A 15,659-nucleotide genomic window follows, 5' to 3' on the forward strand; every position below is an offset into this window, starting at 1 on the left:
TGGCTGTGCCATGGGGAGAGGGGGGGTGCACTGGGAAGGTACCCCCACTCGTGTTTCTGGTGTCACGTTGGGCTGTGGGAGTGCACTGGGGGGGATTGGAGGGAACTGTGAAACCCTCGTGGTGCCCAGCACAGGGCCATGGTGTCACCTCTGTGGCGTGAGGACACGGCTCATGGGGGCATGGCAGGGACACCGCTCGTGGGGATGAGGGCTGTGAGGACACAGCTCACGGGGACACCGCTGGGACGCGGCTCGTGGGGATACGGCCCACGGGGTCACCTCTCATGGGGTCACCATTGCCACCCCACGCGCGCCGCCCGCACCGCGCATGCGCGCACAGCCCCACCCTCCCGACAGCTCCACTCTCTCATTGGTCGGGCGCCGCCTCCTCTCCACCAATCGAAGGAGCGGCGCGTGGCACAGTCCGTCACCCGCGTCCTCCTGATTGGATAGGGGGCGGGACCCGTCGATTTGAGCGTGTCTGATTGGCTGCGGCGTACGGCGCTAGGAGGGGATTGGCTGGGGCGGGGGGCGGGGACGGACGGAGAAAGCGGAAGCGGCGGCGTGCAGCGGACGGGATGCAGGTGGGCAGCGGGACCGGAGCTCAGGGGTCAGGGGTCAGAGGTCAGACCCGGTCCAGTCGTACCGTTCCCTCTCTGCCTCCCTTAGGCCTCTCCGCGGGACTATCAGGATGTGCCCATCGACATCCAGACCGGCAAGCTGCTGGGTACGGCGCCGGCGTTGGGCGGCGGGGCGTCCTCAGCTCCCCACGTCCCACAGCCCGGTCCACCCGTGTCCCCTTTCCCCTCCCCCCACCCACGCAGACTGGTTGGTGGATCGGCGGCACTGCAGCTTGCGCTGGCAGGCCCAGGTGAGCGCCGTGCGGCAGAAGATCGAGGCTGCCCTGCGTGACATGCCCGAGCACGAGGAGATCGCACAGCTGCTGGCGGGCGCCGGTGAGCAGAACCCACGCAGACCCTCCCCCCCCCCCCCCTTCCCCGGGCTCCGTTTCAGCCCCGTGACAGCGTTGTCCCCCCTCCCCTTCCCTGCACAGCCATTCATTACTCGCACTGCCTCCGCATCGTGGACATCCTCAGGGGCACTGAGGCCTCCACCAAGAACCTCTTTGGGCGGTACTCATCCCAGCGCATGAAGGTGAGTGGGGACGGGCACGGGCACAGCACTCCTGTGCCCTCCTCACCCTCTGCTTCCCCCTCCCCAGGACTGGCAGGAGATCGTGGCCCTCTATGAGAAGGACAACACCTACCTGGGTACGGCTGCGGGGTGCCCGGGGGGTAGGGGAGGATGCTGTAGGGCACTGGGGGGCTGTCGGGGACCATCACAGCTCCTCGTGCCCCCCACAGCTGAGCTCGCTGCCCTCCTGGTGCGCAACGTCACCTACGAGGTCCCTGCGCTGCGCAGGCAGATCTCCCGCTGCCAGCAGGCACAGCAGGATCTGGCCCGCCGTGAGGAGGAGTGCCAGCTGGCAGCTGCTGAGCTGCAGGAGCGCTTCTACGCCTCCTGCAAGCAGTATGGCATCACTGTGAGTCCCCACGGTGACATTACGGGTCCCCGTGGCTCTTTGCGTGGGTTGAGTGACCCCCGCAGCCCCCTGACCAGCTCTGTAAGCAGTGTGGAAGGAGTTTGGGCGTGTGTCTTCCCGCCTCAGCGTGTCCCTGCTCTGTGTGTAGGGGAGCAGTGTGCGCCAGGAGCTGCTGGCCTTGGTGCAGGACCTGCCCTCGCTGCTGTCTGAGGTCGGGGCGGGAGTCGGTGCCCTTTCTGAGGCCATCGAGCTGTACCAGGCCTGCGTGGAGTTTGTGTGCCAGAGGTGGGTGTGGGGGCACCGACATCCCTGGGGGTCTCCCAGCAGCACCGTGCTGGGGAGGGGGGGGGCATCGCAGCCTCTCCCCCTGCTGCTGATGTCCCTGTGGTGCTCAGCAGCTCAGAGGGGCCTGTGGTGCCCATGCTGCAGTATGTGGGGAGCAAAGGCAACACGACCGTGTATGAGTGGAGGACGGGGTTTGAGCCGGAGCGGGTGGAGCGGCCGGAGCTGCAGGTGGTGCCAGAGCAGCCAAAGGAGGACGTGGTATGGTGCTGCATTGCCTGGGGCTGCAGCTGGAAGGGAGCCCGTGTCCTGCAGGTCTCAGAGGTCCCTTCTCTGCCCTTCTTGCTGCAGATCGACTGGGGAGACTTCACGCTGGAGCCGGCTGCTGTGGGTGACACTGCCAGCACTGCTGCAGGTGGGGGAGCCCAGGATGATGAGATCGATTGGGGGATCGTGGTGGAGCACAGCCCTCAGGTGAGCGCTGGCTGCGTGCTCCTGGGGCCCGGCCCCACCCCTGGCCTGGGGTCCTGGGGGTGTCACGGGTGCCCCGCAATCACCAGCCACTCTCTCTTTCACTGCAGGACAATGACATTGACTGGGGAGACGGTGAAAGCAATGGGGCACAGATTACGGTGTTGGAGGATGGCCCTGAGGGGGAACGTGATCACAAGGGGACAGGTGAGTTGCAGTGTGCAGAGACCACGGAGCTCCCTTCCCTGCTGACCCCACTCACTCCCCAGAACCTGAGGCAGTTGCCCGTGGCTCCGACGCCCTGACACTGCTGGAGAATGCTGCGACACGGAACCAATTCATCGATGAGCTCATGGAGGTGAGCAGCTCTGGGGCGGCTCAGGCACCCCCTCCCCCGTGTAGGGTGGGTGCTGCCCCCCACAGCATCCTTATCCCCACAGCTGGAGCTGTTCCTGGCTCAGCGCCTGGTGGAGATGGAGGAGGAGGCCGACGTCCTAGCTGCCAGCCAGTTCCAGCTGGCCCCTGCCGTGCTGCAGGGCCAGACCAGCACCCGCGTGGGCACGCTGCTGGCCACCACCCGGGCACTGCTGGACCAGCTGAGCACCCGCCGCATGCAGCACCTCTTCATCATCCTCGCCTCCCCCAGGTCACCCCACTGGGGAACTGAAGGGCTGGGGAGAGCAGACTGGGGGAGGAGGGGGACGACCTTGGAGGTGATGCGGGGGCTGCTCTCCCTGAGCAGGTACGTGGATCGCGTGAGCGAGATGCTGCAGCAGAAGCTGAATCAAGCAGAGCTGCTGCGGGCCAAGCAGGAGCTGCTGAGCCAGAAGAGGCACGAGGCTCTGACGGAGCAGGGAGTGCTGGAGCCCAAGCTGGACCGCCTGCAGGAGCGGACCCGGGAGCTGCAGCAGCTGGTGAGGGTCTGAGCAGAGCTGCCCCTCCCGTGCTGCAAGCCCTCCCCTCACTCTGGGTTTTCTCTTGCAGATCGAAGCTGACATCTCCAAGCGCTACGGTGGGCGCCCGGTGCACCTCATGGGGGTCTCAGTGTGAGCTGGAACCTCCACTGGGGTCCTTCTGCCCCTGGCTCTCCCCCTCCCACTGGGGCTGAGTGCTGCTGAATAAAGCTGCAGGCGTTCCCCAGGCATCTTTTGTGCTTCATCCGTGCAGGGGCTCAGTGCTGAGAGACCCCAGCCCAGGGATGACCCCCCCCCCCCCCCCCCGGCTTCACAGCCCTCCCCGGAGCTGGGAGGTGGGGGGTGAGGGTGGGCAATTCGATTTTAATTTCATAGCAGAGCGGTTGATTCATGGCTCGTTGTCGCCAGCGGTGACTCCGGTAATGACTTTCCATCACAATGAAAAGTGGAGTGACACCGCTCATTATTCCTCCCGCTCGTTATGGTGGGGTGGGGCGGGGGGGCCACGCACCCCCATGGACAGTGAGCGATGGTCCCCATTAATCACCACCACGACCCTCTGCCCCCAGCCCCCCCCCAGGCAGATGGGAGGGGGAAGGCAGAGCGTGGCCCCATTGGGGCAGCACGAGGCAGGGGGCGGCCGAACTCTTCTCCCCCCCCCCCCAGCACCTGCAGGGCGGTTCTCCACACCCATGGGCGTGACCCCCTGACCACTCCCCCCCCCACCCCCGGCAGTCTATTGGCCCCCGCGCCCCTTTTGGGGCGGGAGTCAATGTGGGGGGAGGTGACATGCAGAGCACCGGGCTCCTGCGGAGTCGGGGGGGGCGGGAGGGGGTGGGGGAGGTGAGCGGTGGCTTTAATTCCCAATTCCCGGGGCCGCCCATCTGCTCGACGCTGCCCACCCCCCCCCGCCCGATTTGTGGCGCAGCTGCTGAAGGGGCGCTAATTCTCCTCCTTAGAACAATGCCCAACGCGGCGACAGCTGCACCAGGGACGGATGTGACCCCCCGGGCAGCAGCTTTGTCCCCGCTTTGTCCCCCTGTCCCCCCCCCGGAGGGAGGTGTGGTTCGGAGCCCCCGCACCGCTCCGTTCCGCCGGCAGGGGGCGCTGCAGGACCGTGAACGGAGCGCGGGGGTGGAATTGGGTGGGGCGGGGTTACGAGCGAAGTGGGCGTGGTCTCGCGCCATATAAGGCGTGCGTCCGACGGAGGGGGCGGGGCTATGCAAAATGCTCCTCCGCGGAGCGTCGCGCAGGGTGGGGGGAGCTCAGTGATTGGGGTGGTCCCTGGGGAAGGTGGGGGGAGGTTTAGTGGGACCGTGTCCACGCCGTGGTCCCACAGACCCTGTGGATGTGGGCACCCGTGGGCACAGGGCTCACAGCCTCTTTTGGGACCCACTGGGGGCTGCGTGGGGTCCCCCAGCCCTGTGCTGGGGTGGCATGAGGGTCGCGAGCTGTAGTCACGTGTCATGTCACAAACGTCGCCGATCCCTCTGAGGGGATGGCATGAAATGGTGACCTCCATGGCTCAGCCCCGGCTGGAGGCACCCCTGGGCCCCGGCACAGCTGTTGGGAGAGCAGACCGAGCTGCTGCAGAGGCTTTAATTGGCACAGAGACTTTAATTGACATAGAAGCCGTAATTGGGACAGAGCAGTGGGGTTTGGGGGAGGCCCAGGTGCAGCCTGGTGGTGTTTGGGTGGAGTGATGAATCCATTCTCCTTCATTAGTGCTTAGGAGCTCCCTTGTGGTTATTAGTGCTGGGGGGGGACAGGAGCTGGTGAGGGGCAGTGCCACCGAGGGTGCCCGCGTCCCTTCATCCCCGGGTGCAGCCTCGCGCAGAATAAATGCCAGCAATGCATCGATGTGCCTTAATGCCCAGCACAGAACAAACCCTCGTTGCTGGGGAGGGGCTAAAAATAACTCAGCTGGGGGCAGGCAGCTCAGGTTGCTGTTGACAGCTCCCTTGGCCCCCGCTGCCCATCCCCATCCCACGTGGAGGCACGAGGAGGGGTTTCAGGCCTCGTACCCCAAAGGGCACAGCCCCGTTCAGAACCTTTGGCAGCTGTAGGGCTTGGTGTGCTCTCGCTGTGGGGCTGTGCCCTCCTTGCCTGCCACCATTGCCTCATCAGGTTGTGGGTTGCAGCCCGACGTGGGCTGGGGCCACACCCCAGCTTTCATAGGTGTTTGCTGGTTGTTTTGCAGACTGGTGAGGCTGGAGCAGAGCGAGCCCGAGCCACCAAGCTGCTTGGATCCAGTGCTGCCATCCTGCCCGGACTCCATCCCCTGTCCTTTGTGCACTGTTCCCAGGTAGGGATGATAACTGGGGCAATCCTGGTTTGGGGGAGGGCTGCCTGTGCTTTGCGTCCCAGCTCTGCTTGAAGGAAATCAGTACTGGTGGCAAAACCGAGCTATGAAAAAGGCCAATTGGCATCACCCAGCCATGGGCACTCACTGCTCCCAGCCACAGCAGGGCTGCATCAGCCCCTGCCCATGAGCCCAGCACCCAGGGCAGTGCTGAATGCTGCTTGAAGCCACCACCGCCCATCGGGGTCAGCGCTGCAGCTGGGCCTTGGGAGCCTGGACTCACTTTCTACATTTTCAGATGAACTATTGTCTCTGGCATCCTGTTTGTCCCGGCCAGGCCGCGTGTTTCTGGGGCAGGGACAAGGGTGTCTGGTTCTGGCAGCTGCAGCGTGGCAGAAATAGCAGGGCAGGGGGTGGTGCTGCCACCCGAGCGATGGGGATGGGCTGCGTTTATCCCTTCGAGCAGTTCATGGTGCTCCTGTTGGGATGAAGCCCGCTGAGCTGCCGTGCCATCCTGATGGGACATCCCAGGACAGGTGAGGACACGGTGCCTCTGTGCTCCCGTTCCCACAGACCTCAGTGCTCTTTGTGGTGGGAGATAGGGACGAGCAGCACAGCTCGACGTTCTCAACCCGAAAGCGGCGAGGGCACAGCACACGTCTGGGCAGCTGCTGCAGCGTGAAATTAAAGACTTTAATTAGCGAGGGCTGGAGTGATGAGGAAAGCTGAGTGCGGGGTTCGGCCTGGCCTCGCTCCCAGCATGGCCCTGACTCACCACAGCCCTCAGCTGAGGCGCTCTGGCTCTGGCTTTGGCTCTGTCTCCCCTGTCTCTGCCTCTGCCTCTGGCTTCGGCCTTCCACCCGTGGCAGAGCACAGTGGCAACACGGGTTAGGCCTCAGCGACAGCACAGGAGCTGTGTGTGCCCCACAGGCCTCGCTGAGCGGCTCTGGAGGAGGTCGGGGTCACCCAACCTGGGGCTGAACGGGTCCGGGCCGCGGAGACCTCGCGGTGCCTCCGCTGAACGGCGCCGGGCCCCGGCCTGTGCTGTGGGCCTCGGGGCTCTCGGTGCCATGGCAACAGCCGCGGGGCGAAGGGGCGGAACCCGTGGTCCGCCGGGATTGGTGCACGCCGCCGTCACTCAAAATTCCGGACGGGCGGCTGGCTGCTTTGCGTCGTTTCATTGGTAGTTAGAGCTGTCGTTCGGCTAGAGCCTCGCTCTCCATTGGGCGAGAGACCCGTCACTCATTCCCGCGAGGGGGCGGGGCCGCTGCCTCTGTTTCTCCTCCCCGATTGGGCCGCCGGGCTCAGCTCGGGGTCCAACCTCTCTTCCTGCGCTCCGATTGGCCTTCCCATCTGCCCATCAACACGGCGACGGAGGCGGGACCATCCCCTCTCCGCCACCTCCCATTGGCCCACCGCCTCGTCCCGCCTCCCAGGGGCGGGTGTCGATTGGCGGAGGCGCCGCGAGGGGCGGGAGGAAGTGTTGGGGGGGAGGTTGGCCGGGGCGGGAGCGAGGCCGGCGGCGGCGGCGGGGCTGGGAGCGAACGGCGGCGGCGGAGAGCGGGTAGCGGCGGGCGGGGCCGGCGGCGCGGACAGATCCCGAGGCCGCGTCACGAGGGCTGTCTTAAAGGGCCCGGGGCGGGGCGGCGGGGGAGGCCGGGCCCGGCGGGGCCGACGTGTTGCGGGGGAACCGTCGGCGGGGCCCAGAGTGGGGGGGGGGGAGGAGGAGAAGGAGGAGGAAGAAGAAGAAGGGGGTGGGGTGGGGTGGGGGGTGAGGGCGCCGGGGGGGGGTCCCCACGCGGTGAAGTTGACGCAACGGCCTAAGAATAGCGCGGGGCGGGGCGGGGCGGCTCCGCGGGTCCGTGTCCCCACCGGGCTGCGGCCGGGCGGGGCTTTCGACGCTTCTCAGCGTCCCCGGTTCGGTTTCAGCTCCGGAGAGGCCCCGACCCGAAGCGCAGCAACTTCGGATCTGTCCCGCGCCGGTCCCGCACGGAGCTCCGCGCACCCGCAGCGCACGGAGGGGACCGGGAGCGGCCGTCCCGCGGCGGGGTCCGGAGCACCGGGGGAAGCGCTGCATGTGGGCGCCGCGGGCAGTAAGTGGGGGGGAGAGGGGACCGAAGGTGTATGGGAGGGGTGGGGGTATCCCCCGGGTCTGTGTCTGTGGGGGACGGGTGAAGGAAGGCTGGAGCCGTCCCGGAGCTGCAGCACTGGGAGCTTTGTTCTTGCTGCTCTCCGTGTTAACTCCGGGTCTGAAACTGTTGCTTTGTTTTGTTTGTGGAAAAGTGGGGCAGAGGAAGGACGGCCCCGACCCAACCCACCTGTTGTGTGGAGAATCCACCTGCTGGCGTTTTGTTGTTTCTTTGTTCCCGACCTTCCACCTGTTTTCTTTCCTTCTCTTCCAGAAATGCTTTCTCTGAAGAAATACTTCACGGAAGGCCTCATCCAGTTCACCATCCTGCTCAGCCTGATCGGTGTTCGCGTGGACGTGGACACCTACCTGAACTCACAGCTCCCCCCTCTCCGGGAGATCATTCTTGGCCAGAGCTCCGCGTACACCCAGACCCAATTTCACAACCTGCGCAACACCTTAGATGGGTATGGCATCCACCCAAAGAGTGTAGACCTGGACTATTACTTCACTGCTCGCAGGCTGCTCAACCAGGTGAGGGCCCTGGACAGATTTCAAGTGCCCACCACCGAGGTCAGTGCCTGGCTGGTGCACCGTGACCCCGACGGCTCCGTGCCCGGCACCCAGCCCAGTGCTGGCATCACCCTTGAGAACACCAGTGGTCTTCAGGATGGGACCGGGCCCGATGGTGCTGTGAGGGAGAGCGGGGCTGAGCAGGGCTTCGGGGAAGAGCTGGAGGACCTGGGAGCGGTGGCTGCCCCAGTGAACGGGGACCTGACCAAAGAGGTAGGCAGTTCCTTCTTGTGTCTTGGTTCTGGGGGCAGCCTGGTGTCTTTGCTGTCTGTCAGAGTGTGTGCTGTGTGACAAGCATGTAGCCACAGGAATGGCACGGGGCTGAAGCACAGCGTGCTCTCTGTGATACGCTTGGGGTGGTTAACCACTTTTGCTTGCTGTGTTTTTGGTCTGAAAGTGATACTGAAAGGGGGGAAGGGGCTGGGGTCGGCGTTTTCGACGCGTGGACGCAGCTTTGCGTTGTGAAACCGATAAAAGGACGCTGGGAAATAAACACAGGCATTGGGTAACAGCCTCGTCCCAGGTGTCAGCGGGGTGGTTGGGTTACTTGGCTCTGGATCTCGTCCAGATGAGACGTTTATAGCTTGGTTTTCATCAGAGAGGGGTGGGGAGAGGTGAAGTGGAAAGTGGTTTATTTTTCTGTCTGAGCATAACCTTTCAGATGTTGTGATGCAATCGGGCTCCGGTCCGTGCGAGCCGCTCCTTTTTCCCTTTTTGGCTCTGCTCTCTTTGTCCCGGCATGTTCAGCCTCAATATCTCCCCGGCCACGTGTGGGTGTTGGCGTTGGTTGGCTGCGTTGGGCACTCCCAGCATTGCTGTTGTCTCACAATCTGAGCTCGGTGAGGAGCTGGGGCAGGATGCAGCCCACAGTCCCGTCCCCTGCGGGCACCCCGAGCTTTATCACGTGGCTTTAGTGCAGCAGGAGGCAGGAAACGGTGCAAGGGGAGCGGTGTGAGCACGTGCACGCAGGAGGGACGGTGGTGGCTGTTGCTTTGGGTCGAGCTTTGCTGTGCTTGAGCAGTGCTGGTGGGATGTGTGACCGTGGAGGAGTCGCTGCCGTGGGAGGAACTGACAGCACAATGCAAACGTTCACGTGTCCGCCTCCATTCCTGAGAACGGAGAGGTAATTCCTCAGCGTGGAAGGACGGAGGACTTTGACGTGCTTCCTGCAGTGCCACGTGTGTGGCCGTTCCCTTCCAGCAGCTCCTTGGCCACGCTGGCCCCACGTTGGGAGCCCTAAGGCTGTGCCCCCCACCCCACACACGTTCCCTGCCCGCTGCCTCAGCTTGGAGGGCAGCGTGGGGTGCGTGGAGTCAGTAAACCCCGTGGGCTGTGGGGATGGCACTGCTCACGAGTGTTTCTTTTTTGGTGTCTTTGTCTGGAAGCCTTTGCTCCCTCCTCTCCCCCTGGCAGCGCTCGGTGCTGGCTGCAGAGCTGGAGGAATCCCCGAGCTGTGGGCTCGGGGCTGCGTGCTTTCGCTCGACTCCCCCGCGGCATTTAACGCACTGCAGGTGCTGGGGCGGGACCTTGTGCGGGGAGCGACGCTGCGTTCAGTATTCTGTGGGCACTGAGCTGAAGGTGGGGCTCCTCTTGCCCCAGCAGCTCCCGGTCGAGGATGAAGACCCGGTGCTGCAGGGCTGGCGGAGCCCCGAGCGGGATCCACCCCCCCGGGGGAGGGGTGGGGGGCTCCGTGCTCGAGCCCCCGAGGGCTTGCCAGCGCCGGGCAGGGCCGCGGCGACCGCTGTACCGGCAGCCCAGCGCAGGAAGAGCCCGGGGTTGGGCCGGGTGCGGTTCTCCCGTTATCGGCGTGGAGCCGAGCGGAGGCGGAGCGGCCCAAGGTCACCGCGGCCGTCCCTGCGCGGGGCCCGGGGCCGGGCCGTAGAGGCCGATCTTGACGGGAGGGACTGCAGGCGGCGGGGCCTGGTGGCTGCGGCAGGCCCGGTTGGGGGGGGGGGGGGGGGCGGCCCCAGGCGGTGCCGCAGCCGGGGGAGGCAGCGCCCGGTACCGGAGCGCGCGGGGCGCGGCCCTGCGGGAAGGCGCGGGCCGGTGGGCCCCGCGGCCGCCGATTGGTGGAGACGGCGACCCCCCGGCGGCGCTGATTGGCGGCGGCCTCCGCCCGGGCGAGGGGCGGGGCGAGCGGTGGGGTGCGGCTGCCCATTGGTTGGGCGAGGCGGAGGGGGCGGGGCCCGGTGGCGCCGCAACCCGGCGGGGCGGGGGTGAGGGCGGGGCCTGGCGGCGCCGCAGCCAAGGTAACGGCGGGGGAGGGGCGGGCGGGGCGCGCCGCAGCCCGGCCCGGGCGGGCGGCGGCGGGACCGGGGCGGGGCGGGCGGGGGTTGCCGCCGCCGCAGCGGGGCCGCGGGCACCTGTGGCCGCTCGGGGCGGAGAAGCGGCGATGCGTGCTCGGCGCCGCTCCCCGGCCTGCCCGCCCCGCCGCCCCCCGCGGGGACCATGAGCGCGGCGCCGCGGCCCGGGTGGCAGCGGGGGCCATGAGAAAGGTACCGAGCCGGGAGGGGGGAGGAGGAGGAGGAGGAGGAGAAGGAGGGGGGGCGGTGCTGCAGGGCCGGGCTGCGGCGAGGCGGGGGCGGTCGGGCCCGGGGGGTGGGGGTGGGGGTGGGGGCGGCGGCTCCGTGGGGGTCCCCAGGGCGGGGGCGACCGCTTCTTACAACCCCCCAAACCCCCCGGGCGCGGTCGGTTGGGGGCGGTGGCCGCTCGGTGGCGGCGGTTCGGGGTTGCATCAGGTGGGCGCCGATGCGGGCTTTTTTTTGGGGAGGGGGGGTTGAGGAGGGGGGGGGGGAGGTAGGGGGGGTTATTTTATTATTATTTTTTTTTTCCCGTTGTTGTTTTATAATGATAATTTTATTTCGTGATTTATTTATTTATTTCCACCGGCGCACTCCTCCCCTTATGCAAATAACCGGGATGGCACCACGGGCTGATGCAAGCTGGCCACGGCGCAACCACCGCCGCGACATTGGCCCCGAACGCCTCCTGCCCTGCACCGCCTGCACCGGGCCGCCCCCGCCATGGGGCGCGCGTCCGCACGGCCCTCCCGCAGAGCCGCCCCCCCCTCCCCCGGGCTGCGATGGGCAGCGGCCGCCGCGCCCCGCAGGAACCGGAGGCATGGTGCGGGGCGGTGGGTGAGGGGTGGGCCCTGGGGGGCGGGGGGGGGGGGGGGGGCGACACGGAGGGGGTCCGTGGGGGATCCGCGCTGAGCGATGCCGCGTGCGTGCGTGTGTCTTTCAGGACATCGATTTGATTGACATCCTGTGGAGACAGGACATCGATCTGGGCGCCGGGAGAGAGATTTTTGACTACAGCCACCGGCAGAAAGAGAGCGAAGTGGACAAAGAGCTGAGCGATGGGAGGGAGCGCGGGGACGGCTGGAGGAGCGCGGGAGGACAGGTCGCCCATAGGAACCTGCTAGTGGATGGCGAGACCGGGGAGAGCTTCCCTGCACAGGTAAGTGACAGCCAGCACCCAGCACAGCTCGCACCGCACTGCATCGCTGCACGGCCCCCTCCGGCCCCAGCCCCGGGCTGGGAGCACCAAGGAAGCATTGGGTGGGGCCTCCGGCTCTTTTTTCGGATGCGCTGTGCTGAAGCTGTGCTGTAGGAGCTTGGGTTTTTGGGGTTTTTTTTTTTTTTTTTTGGCTTTTCACGGCCGCCTCCCTAATCCCGGGGCTACGGATGCTTGTGTTTGCTGTCAGGTGCCTGGAGTGGAGGATCAGACGGCCCTGTCCCTGGAGGAGTGCCTTAGGCTGCTGGAGGCCACCTTCCCTTTCGGGGAGAACTCGGAGGTGAGGGGGGGTGGGGTCGTGGTGCTGCTCGTACCCCTCGTTGAGAGCACAGAGCTGGCAGTAAATTGGGTTAGGCTGTTTAAGGAGGCTCCAGGCGTCGTGCCTGCGAAAGTAGCGGCGGGGGGAGGGTGTGGGATGGTCACAATTAATTAAAGACTTCTGGCTTTGCTTCTAATTAGTTCATAGCGAACTGCGGAGGAATAACTGCAACCGCTTTGCTCTGAACAAAGGAGAAGCGATTGCCGGCGTGGAGGTGGAAGGGCATTGGGGCTGGCTGCCTCCCTGGCCGCAGCTCATCAGCTGGGGACTGACTGTGCCTCACGTGGTTCAGTTTCCAGCTGCAGATGTCTCCACCCTAAGCGAAGCTGTGCCCAGCGAGAGCCGGCCCGCGGGCATCCAGAGCAGCCTGCTGTCTCCTCTCCTCCCGGAGACCGAGTCGCCCTTCGATCTGGAGCAGCAGTGGCAGGACCTCATGTCTATCATGGAAATGCAGGTCAGCGCACCCCGGGGCGGCCGCTGCCGGTGCTGGAGGGGTGGCAGTGGGATGGGGTCTGCCCTTGTAGGCACGTGTTATCGCTCGGCTCAGTTTAGAGGAGGTGCAGTGGCCGTTCCCGGCACCCAGCTCGCAGGGAGTCGCGGTTGGAGGTTGGTAACAGCAGCTTTGGTTTTGTCCTAACCTGCGCGGTGACATTGAGTGCCCGTGTGGCTGTTGCTGGCAGTGTCTTACACCTCCTCCAACTGGCGGATGGTGCTGGGCTGAGCAGAGCCGTGGCTCCTTCCACAAGAGCTAGAAACGCCCTGCCTTCGGTGTATCCTGGTGCTGAAGGGCAGTGAAGAGGCAGGGCCTGAACGGGGTTGATGTGCTGAGCTGCTTCGCGTCTCTTGCAGGCTATGGAAGTGAACAACACGACCGCAGAAACCCTCTACAACGGCACAAGCGGAGACCTGCTGACTTCTAACTACAACCTCGCCCCGAACACTCCCATCAATCAGAATGTCAGCCTGCATCAGGCCTCTCTGGGCAGCTGCTCACAGGACTTCTCCCTCTTCAGCTCTGAAATCGAAAGCCCCTCCATGGGCGGCAGCTCGGCGCTGCTGCAGCTGACACCGGACAACTCCACCGGCCTCAACACCACCTTCAGCTCCACCAACTTCAGTGGCATCTTCTTCCCCCCGCAGCTGAACAGCACGGTCAATGAGACGGGCAGCCCCGAGCTGCCGGACCCGCTGGGCGGCCTTCTCGACGAAGCCATGCTCGATGAGATCAGCTTGATGGACTTGGCCATCGAAGAAGGTTTCAACCCGGTGCAGGCCTCGCAGCTGGAAGAGGAGTTTGATTCTGACTCAGGTCTTTCTCTGGATTCTGGCCACAGTCCCGCTTCCCTTAGCAGCTCAGAAGCCTCTTCCTCTTCTTCCTCCTCCTCTTCTTCCTCTTCCTCCTCCTCCTCCTCCTCTTCCTCCTCATTTTCTGAGGAAGGAGCTGTCGGCTACAGCTCAGACTCTGAAAACGTGGACTTCGAAGAAGCGGAGGGGGCGGTTGGGTACCAGCCCGAGTACAGCAAGTTCTGCCGCATGAGCTACCAGGACCCGTCGCAGCTGCACTACTTGCCTTACCTGGAGCACGTGGGCCACAACCACACCTACAACATGGCCCCGGGGACCCTGGATCCCGAGGAGCCCAAGCTGCCCAGCGTGGGGAAGAAGAGCAGCAAGGAGAAACCGTCCGAGTTCCTGGATAAGCAGATGAGCAGGGACGAGCATCGAGCCAGAGCCATGAAAATCCCTTTCACCAACGACAAGATCATCAACCTGCCCGTGGAGGAGTTCAACGAACTGCTCTCCAAGTACCAGCTCAGCGAGGCGCAGCTGAGCCTCATCCGAGACATCAGGAGGAGAGGCAAGAACAAGATGGCTGCCCAGAACTGCCGCAAGAGGAAGCTGGACACCATCCTGAACCTGGAACGCGACGTGGAGGACTTGCAGAGGGACAAGTCCAAACTGCTCAGGGAGAAGGTGGAGTTCCTCAAGTCCATCCGCCAGATGAAGCAGAAGGTGCAGAACCTCTACCAGGAGGTGTTCGGCCGGCTGCGGGATGAGAACGGCCAGCCCTACTCCCCCAGTCAGTACGCCCTGCAGTACGCCAGCGACGGCAGCGTCATCTTGATACCTCGCACCTTGGCTGAGCAGCAGGCCAGGAGGCAGGAGAGGAAACAGAAGGACCGCAGGAAGTGAGGGAGGCACGAGGGAGGAGTGGGAGACACGCTCAAGGTAGAACTGGAGAAGGGCTGAGCCTGGAAGTGCTTAGAGGAACTTTCACGCCTTCTTATCCAATATATCTTCTCAAACGTGACTGCTGCCAGTCAGTGTACAGCAGAGACTGCAGGAGCTGCACGCTGCGCTCCGTGCGGGAGGAGCAGACAGTGCACGGGCCAACCCAGCACCTTCCACAGCCTGGAGTCCTTTGAGCGCAGGAAATAAGCTGAGCATCACTGGTGGGGAGACGAGCAGAGGCGGAAAACAAACAAAACAAACTACTGTTTAGGAACTGGCTTTAAGTAAGAAAAGAGATTTAAGCAAACGAACTTGAAACGAGCTATAGGAGAGACGTTTTTCTGAACTTCCAAAGTTCTGTGATTTCAGGTAGTTGGTTTTTGGGTTTGTTTGGTTGTTTTTTTTTTTTAATTATTATTTTTCTTTTTTTTTTTTCCCCAAACCAGTTTTCGACATGGGTGTGTGTGATTCAAGCTGACTTAATTCCACATCAGCCACCATCCCTTTCTAGATCAGAGCAGCGCACACATGGCAACGCGAGCATTGCGCTTCCCATTAACCCTTCCCAGTCTGAGCAGTTGGGGCTTTGCTGGCGTGGAGCTGGAGCCCCTGAGGGTGTCTGGGGGGGGGGGAATGGTGGTGGGAGGAACTGGGAAGGGTTAACCACACTCACAGAGCACGTCACTGCCGCGCTGGGCTGCGGTGGAGGGCAGCAGCCTGCATGCAGCCACTGTCTTCTCCTCCTGACCGGCTTTGGGGGCAGCGGGGACAGCACACAGAGCCGTGGGCTCGGTCACTTCTAGACCTAGACATCTGTTAGGATTCCTGTTTCTTAACCGTGCTTTGATGATTTCTGTTTTCTTTTTTTTCATAGGGCTTCAGCCCTGTTTTTCCCCATAGGGTCTTAGAGTGCTTTGTGTTGAGTAAAAGGGAGAAGCCCGAACGTTCGAAGCTGCTAATTGTTCTCTTTGCCATAAAGATTCAGTGTAACCCGTGTGATCACATTATAGGATTCTCTTCTGTCCCTAGGTGTTGGTCTGACTTCCTTTGTTTTAAGGGGGGGGGTGGGGGTGGGGGGTAGTGCCTTGATCACTGTTGGTCTCCTCCATGGAGGCGATCCTAGAAGCTGTATTTACAATATAGCACAGCTGGGAACGACTTTACCAGCAACCCAAAAGCTTAACGTGGCTTTCCTAGCCAGTCCTGTGCGTGTGATATGGACTGAGGGCACTGATGGGGGGGGGGCTGCAGCCCTGCAGTGAACCCGGCGGTGCCGGGGGCTGCAGAGGAGGAAGGGGGGAGGGGGGGTGCTGTGGGGGTGTCCAGGCTGTGGGGGGAAGGAGCTGCACCCCAGGGTGGGCTCCCAAGATCCAACAGCT

General features: G+C 64.0%; 2 protein-coding genes across 2 annotated transcripts; both read left to right on the top strand.

The window, feature by feature from the left end:
• The first annotated feature begins 556 nt into the window (after nt 1-556).
• On the top strand, nt 557-3,429 carry CDK5RAP3 (CDK5 regulatory subunit associated protein 3). Its single transcript, XM_065750016.1, has 14 exons — nt 557-584; nt 670-727; nt 825-956; nt 1,055-1,155; nt 1,223-1,271; nt 1,365-1,543; nt 1,692-1,828; nt 1,942-2,086; nt 2,177-2,299; nt 2,407-2,503; nt 2,566-2,654; nt 2,737-2,942; nt 3,039-3,210; nt 3,281-3,429. The coding sequence occupies exons 1-14, from the start codon at nt 579-581 to the stop codon at nt 3,344-3,346; spliced, it is 1,560 nt and encodes a 519-aa protein (XP_065606088.1). The 5' UTR covers nt 557-578; the 3' UTR covers nt 3,347-3,429.
• Nucleotides 3,430-7,024: 3,595 nt separating this feature from the next.
• On the top strand, nt 7,025-14,401 carry NFE2L1 (NFE2 like bZIP transcription factor 1). The gene is made up of 7 exons (XM_065750011.1): nt 7,025-7,076; nt 7,442-7,605; nt 7,915-8,426; nt 11,457-11,672; nt 11,920-12,009; nt 12,341-12,502; nt 12,898-14,401. Exons 3-7 carry the CDS (start codon nt 7,917-7,919, stop codon nt 14,239-14,241), a joined length of 2,322 nt encoding a protein of 773 aa, XP_065606083.1. The 5' UTR covers nt 7,025-7,076; nt 7,442-7,605; nt 7,915-7,916; the 3' UTR covers nt 14,242-14,401.
• The last annotated feature ends 1,258 nt before the right edge of the window (nt 14,402-15,659 follow it).

This window comes from Cyrtonyx montezumae, unplaced genomic scaffold, assembly GCF_038088225.1.
Source record: "Cyrtonyx montezumae isolate F1298 unplaced genomic scaffold, pur_monq_1.0 scaffold_61, whole genome shotgun sequence".
NCBI classification, from domain to species: domain Eukaryota; kingdom Metazoa; phylum Chordata; class Aves; order Galliformes; family Odontophoridae; genus Cyrtonyx; species Cyrtonyx montezumae.

What these genes read in the sequence shown, in the direction of transcription:
- NFE2L1 (XM_065750011.1), top strand. Translation starts at nt 7,917, where the DNA reads ATGCTTTCTCTGAAGAAATACTTCACGGAAGGCCTCATCCAGTTCACC. An exon ending in ACGGGGACCTGACCAAAGAG is followed by an intron (nt 8,427 to 11,456) that starts GTAGGCAGTTCC and finishes TGTGTCTTTCAG; the next exon opens with GACATCGATTTGATTGACAT. An exon ending in GGGAGAGCTTCCCTGCACAG is followed by an intron (nt 11,673 to 11,919) that starts GTAAGTGACAGC and finishes GTTTGCTGTCAG; the next exon opens with GTGCCTGGAGTGGAGGATCA.
- CDK5RAP3 (XM_065750016.1), top strand. An exon ending in AGCAGCCAAAGGAGGACGTG is followed by an intron (nt 2,087 to 2,176) that starts GTATGGTGCTGC and finishes TTCTTGCTGCAG; the next exon opens with ATCGACTGGGGAGACTTCAC. An exon ending in ATCATCCTCGCCTCCCCCAG is followed by an intron (nt 2,943 to 3,038) that starts GTCACCCCACTG and finishes CTCCCTGAGCAG; the next exon opens with GTACGTGGATCGCGTGAGCG.